This window comes from Montipora foliosa, chromosome 3, assembly GCF_036669935.1.
Source record: "Montipora foliosa isolate CH-2021 chromosome 3, ASM3666993v2, whole genome shotgun sequence".
NCBI lineage: Eukaryota > Metazoa > Cnidaria > Anthozoa > Scleractinia > Acroporidae > Montipora > Montipora foliosa.
This window is the reverse complement of record NC_090871.1, coordinates 16076749-16081874: the sequence shown is the minus strand read 5'-3', so window position 1 is coordinate 16081874 and position 5126 is coordinate 16076749. Positions and strand designations below refer to the sequence as shown.

At 39.7% G+C, this 5126-nt stretch overlaps 1 protein-coding gene across 1 annotated transcript; it reads left to right on the top strand.

Moving 5' to 3' along the window:
- Nucleotides 1–2839: 2839 nt before the first annotated feature.
- LOC137994532 (histamine H2 receptor-like) lies at nt 2840–4274 on the top strand. Its single transcript, XM_068840114.1, has one exon. The coding sequence runs from the start codon at nt 3186–3188 to the stop codon at nt 4101–4103; it is 918 nt and encodes a 305-aa protein (XP_068696215.1). The 5' UTR covers nt 2840–3185; the 3' UTR covers nt 4104–4274.
- Nucleotides 4275–5126: the final 852 nt, after the last annotated feature.

Genomic DNA, 5126 nt, shown 5'->3' with positions numbered 1-5126 from the left:
CATATCAGCTGTCACAGCTTGCTTTCTGCTAACCACGTGCGCCCCATTCATCTTCTTGGCTGCTTTACTAATATCGCGAATGATGGGAGCGTCGAAGGGGGAGGGCAAACCGGCCAAATTATGCGCCCACTGAATGGCATAAATAGCCGAGTCCACAACAGAATATGACTGCGTAGAATCTAACAGATGCTGGAGATACAAAGCTACATGTTCCGTCTTCCCAGGAAAGGCCTCAATCTCCCCTTTTGGCACCGGCAAACTCCTTCCATCTAGCAAACGCCCTCCTGTAAGAATCGATAGTTCCAGGCGCCTTGGAAACCAGAACTGTTGACGATATTTTGTACGCCAATTCCTGAAGAGAAGGATCCCGACAGCTACTAAGAGAGGACCAGATTCCAGAGCTAAAAACATCTGAAAGAAAAATAAACAAAAAGCGAAACAAAGAAGAGAATAGCAATAAATAAATTAATAAACAAACAAAAAAACATATACGACGAAACGAACGAAATACCGCGGGCGCAAACAAGCGTTGGAAAAAAATACCCACCACCGTGGGTTCACGGCTGAAACGCATATACTGAGACAATCCGCCGAGGGCTTTCAAATTCACTGCAAACACCCAGTAGAATACCCGCCGAGGGCTTCTCAAATTAACGGCAAACACTGAGACTATCCGTAAATGAGTCAGGACTTAAATGCATACACTGAGACAACCCGCTGACGGGTCTCAAATTCACTGCAAACATTCTGTGAAACACCCGCCAGGGTCTCTGGAAACAACGTACTGCTTACTAGCATTGAGGACGCCCGCTGAGGGCTCCCAGGAAAACTGCTAACACTGAGACTACCCTCCGACGGAACTCAAATTCACTGTGAACATAGAACTTTCCGCCAAGGAGTGCTATTACAGACACCTAGATAGCGCAACGAGGTCTCCCAAATAAAACCAAAAACTGGTACGAGACTATATACTAATAAACAATAAAACGACAGAAAAAAGAAATAAAAATCAAACAGTCGAAAAGTATTAAGGTTTCAGCTGACAATGAAAATTGGAAAAAAGTAAACAAAATGGCTCTTCGATTCGTTTTTAGAGACAAACGTATTCCATATCAAAAACTCCTTAGGGCTTTAGGGAAAAAAACTTTATTGGAACAAAGATCACATAAAATCCTTTTTACAGTCTATAAACTTGTAAATTATGACACGAACCCGGAGAGTGTGATGGAGTTAATATCATCAAGAGAAACACCCTACACCTTGTAACAACTACCAAAGGTTAACACCACTAAGTTCGGACTAAGTCCTGGCGTTATCAGGCGCCCAAACTTTGGAACAGCTTACCGAATAATGTTGTTAGAGCGTCATTTGATTTCAAAAGCTTTTAGTGAACTAATTATTATGTAGCAGCATCAAACTCCAATATTGCCAACAGATCTATTTTTATTATTTTTTTGCCAACTGTCTAAATTCAAAATAAATTGGATAGTTTTTGCCGGAACGTTTTCTATCATCCAGGAAGTTCTCTTTTTGGACCAGTCCTATCATTCTTTTGCTGCTTTCGTTGAAATATTTCTTGGGATTTGCAATCTCAATTTGTACACAAACACAGTATTCGCCACGTTGACCAACTCCCTTCCTCCTTTATTTCACCTCACGTTTTTGATCAGTAATATTACTATTAATTAATAAAGGTAATAGGACTCAGTGGAGTCCAATTCAGTTTGTAATCATGCGAGTGATTATAACAAAATCGGACGCCCGCATAGCGAGAGTCCGATTTGTTTAATCACGAGTGTGATTACAGACCGAATTGGACGACAGGAAGTCCTGTTACCAATTAAATATAACCATTACAATTTCGGAGAAAACAAATGCATTCCTTTGTCACTGTCTAATGTTACAAATTCGTGGATGAAGCTGAGAGCTCTTAATGTGATTGGCAGATGTATCTGTCCGACTACAGATGTCCGATTACAGCCAACTGTCCGATTACGGTGTACGATTATGACCCTACACAACTATCAGTGAAAAATAAAGCAGTTAATGCACCAATCGAAATTTGAGGAAATTGTAATGGTTAGTATTAGTATTAGTATTAGTATTCATATTCGTATTCGTATTCGTATTCGTATTAGTATTAGTATTAGTATTAGTATTAGTATTAGTATTAGTATTAGTATTAGTATTAGTATTAGTATTAGTATTAGTACTAGTATTAGTATTAGTATTAGTATTAGTATTAGTATTACGCTGTTGCCGTAGCCGTAGCCGTAGCCGTTGGCATCGTTTCAGTCACTTAGAATTGAAAGCGAAATCTCCTTGTTTAACGTTACCTGCACTTTAACTAAATTAGTCTTAAATTACTAACGGCTTCCTTAAGAGCTGTTTTCAAATCTCTGTAGAAAGTAGCGTAAGGGACTGAAATTGCTATGCTTGGTGATTGCATGGATTAAAAGTCTCTTGCTGGTTTATCAGCCAATTAGAAGGAAAACCAAAACCAGTCGCTTCTTGCACGCGCGATTTTTCCCGCGCTTTGATCAAGTCATATGGAATTGCTACGAAATGGATTGGTTCATTGGGCTGTTTGCACCTGCTGTGATTGGTCGAAGTAATTACTTTGGTATTTGTTTTACCACACTCAATTGATAACTGCCGCAGGCATATAGTCTATTCATCAAAAGTCTGCTTTGTCATTATTTTGCAGCTGCCTTTAATCGACATTTTTAATTTTCAAGAAAAGGCGTCAGTGCCATCGTACCTAGCCCTCTACCCTCAGAAGGGGGGTTATTTAATAGTTTTTCAGCGACATTTCCCGAGCTAATGGAAACAAGGAAAACCTCATCTTACAAAGTTCTCTTCTGGAGGTTTATTAAACTCTAAAAACTGACCCCGTCTTCATCGGAAACAACGCTTCCTGGCTTTGTTTTTCCAACATTAGCCTCTCACGTAAGTAACTGCAAAAGTAATCAATTTACCCAAGCATAAGAGTTTTAAGACTCCGACCTTCTCTATTGACTCAAATAGTTATTGTTGTGATGTTTCATTCAATCTTCAATTTGTGAGAACAATCAGCTCAGGAAACATTTGCTCTCTTGTGGTGTTTAAAAGCGGAAAGGAAGGCAGTAGCTAAGCAACATTTATCAAGTAAAAAGAATCAGTTTTCCATTTCTTAGTTTCGTAACATGGCAAACGTCTCTGTTTCCGGTTTGGCAAACCTCACGATGAATGGCGAAGAAAAAGATGTTTTCAGCTTGGTCTTTATTTCCATAACCATCATCGTTAACACTATCGCCTGTCCATTCACAATCGGACTGAACATGTTGGTGATAATCGCAATAAAAAAAATGCGAAGACTTCAGAACAACGGGAACATCATGTTGGCTTGTTTAGCCGTCACAGATGTGTTGACAGGTCTGACCTCGCAGCCTTCGTTTATTCTGTGGAAAACAGCCTTCCTGCTTGGTAGCGACAACGCTAAAGTCTTCTATTCCATTCACGGGCTCTGCATTATTGTGCTTTCTTATTACTCGGCTCTTCATCTCATGATGGTTGTCGGCGAGAAAATGATAGCAATCAAATATCCGTTTTGGTATCCTTCGGTTATGACAACACGAAACATGAAGATGGGAGTCTTGTTTTGCTGGGTGTATAGCAGTTCTTTTGGGCTGTCTATTTACTTGACCCGCGTAAGCGGTGCCGTGTATTATATTTCTTCCTCTCACATTCTTATTGTTTGTGTTGTTTTCGTTTCTACTTCTAACGTAATCCTTTATTTTGAAACTCGTCGGCACCAAAAGATGATTAAAGCTCAACAGCTAACGCAAGAACAAGTAGAAACATTCCTTAAGGAGAATAAAGCATTCAAGACAACCGTAATAGTGGTCGGTGCTGTTGGAATTTGTTTGGTACCCGGAATTTTGTACACTGTTATGTTAGCAATTGGATTTTCCCAGGAGATTTTAGGGTCAATGGACGGAATGGCACGCACTTTCGTGATGATAAATTCTCTTCTTAATCCTTTGATTTATTGCTGGCGACAAGAAGAAATAAGAACGTTTGTATTAAGAACTTTAATGCAAGCGGTGCATCCAGTTAACTAGAACTAAATTGCCTGAAGGTGACGGTAATAAGCTGACTTGTAAGGTCAAGCCTTCAGTGCAGTGTACCCAACAACTGTCTATGCTGCTCTTTATCTGTTTTATTTGCGAAAAAGTGATCCAGTGCCAGCTTATGAATTAATCGTGCAAAATTTGCAGAACTTAGGAGTTGACGTTGTAATAAAATGGACCCTTCATTTGCATGCTTTGTTGGTGATGATCATGATAATATCTGAAAGGCATATATAACTAATCTACGGAAAGAAGCATGTTACAATTAAAGATGGCGTGGAATAAGCGTTAGTTAAGCACTGATTAACGAATGCAAAGCGTTGCCATGACTTGAACGCCATTAACTCTGCACATGATACCGGTGCCATTCTCCACCAATTAGGCTATCAAGTCAATTGGCAGCTTTTCGTAAGAAAACCCGTTCAAGATGTTAATACTAAGGGGCTATGTATAAATATATAGTTTTAAAACAAACAAGTATGTTTTAACTACGGAATGCTTGAAATGTCGTTTCAAGCCTGAATTTTTCAGGCTTTCCATGTCGTAACGACAATCATCACCTTAGTTGTGGGCAACTGCAAAAGAAGGCCTGTGAAAATTTTCAAGCCTGACGCATGACGTCAGTGTTATTGCCCTGCATTGCCCTACCATCCGGAGCTATCAATCAAGCCACCTGGGGGCAGCTCAGTGGTCAATTGTCAGGTCTCACTAGATCCCATTTGAGGTGAATTAATGATCTTATGAAAGAGGCCTTCCAAGGGGGGTTGTAATGTCGCTTTGTCGCTCATTTTCCAGCCCACCTGTCGCCTATTTGGCTAGAGATAAATGTCGCTGTTGTTTTTTCGCTGCAATACAATTTCCGCTATCGCTTTTTTGCTGAAATACAAATGTTCTCTAAACGTGCTTAATTTTTGCGTCCTGTGGTTTTGTTTAATTTGTATCGATAATGAAATGGAGACGAGTGAAATTAGGGAATATAAAGACTCGGGAAATTATTTAATTTTCGACAAAACG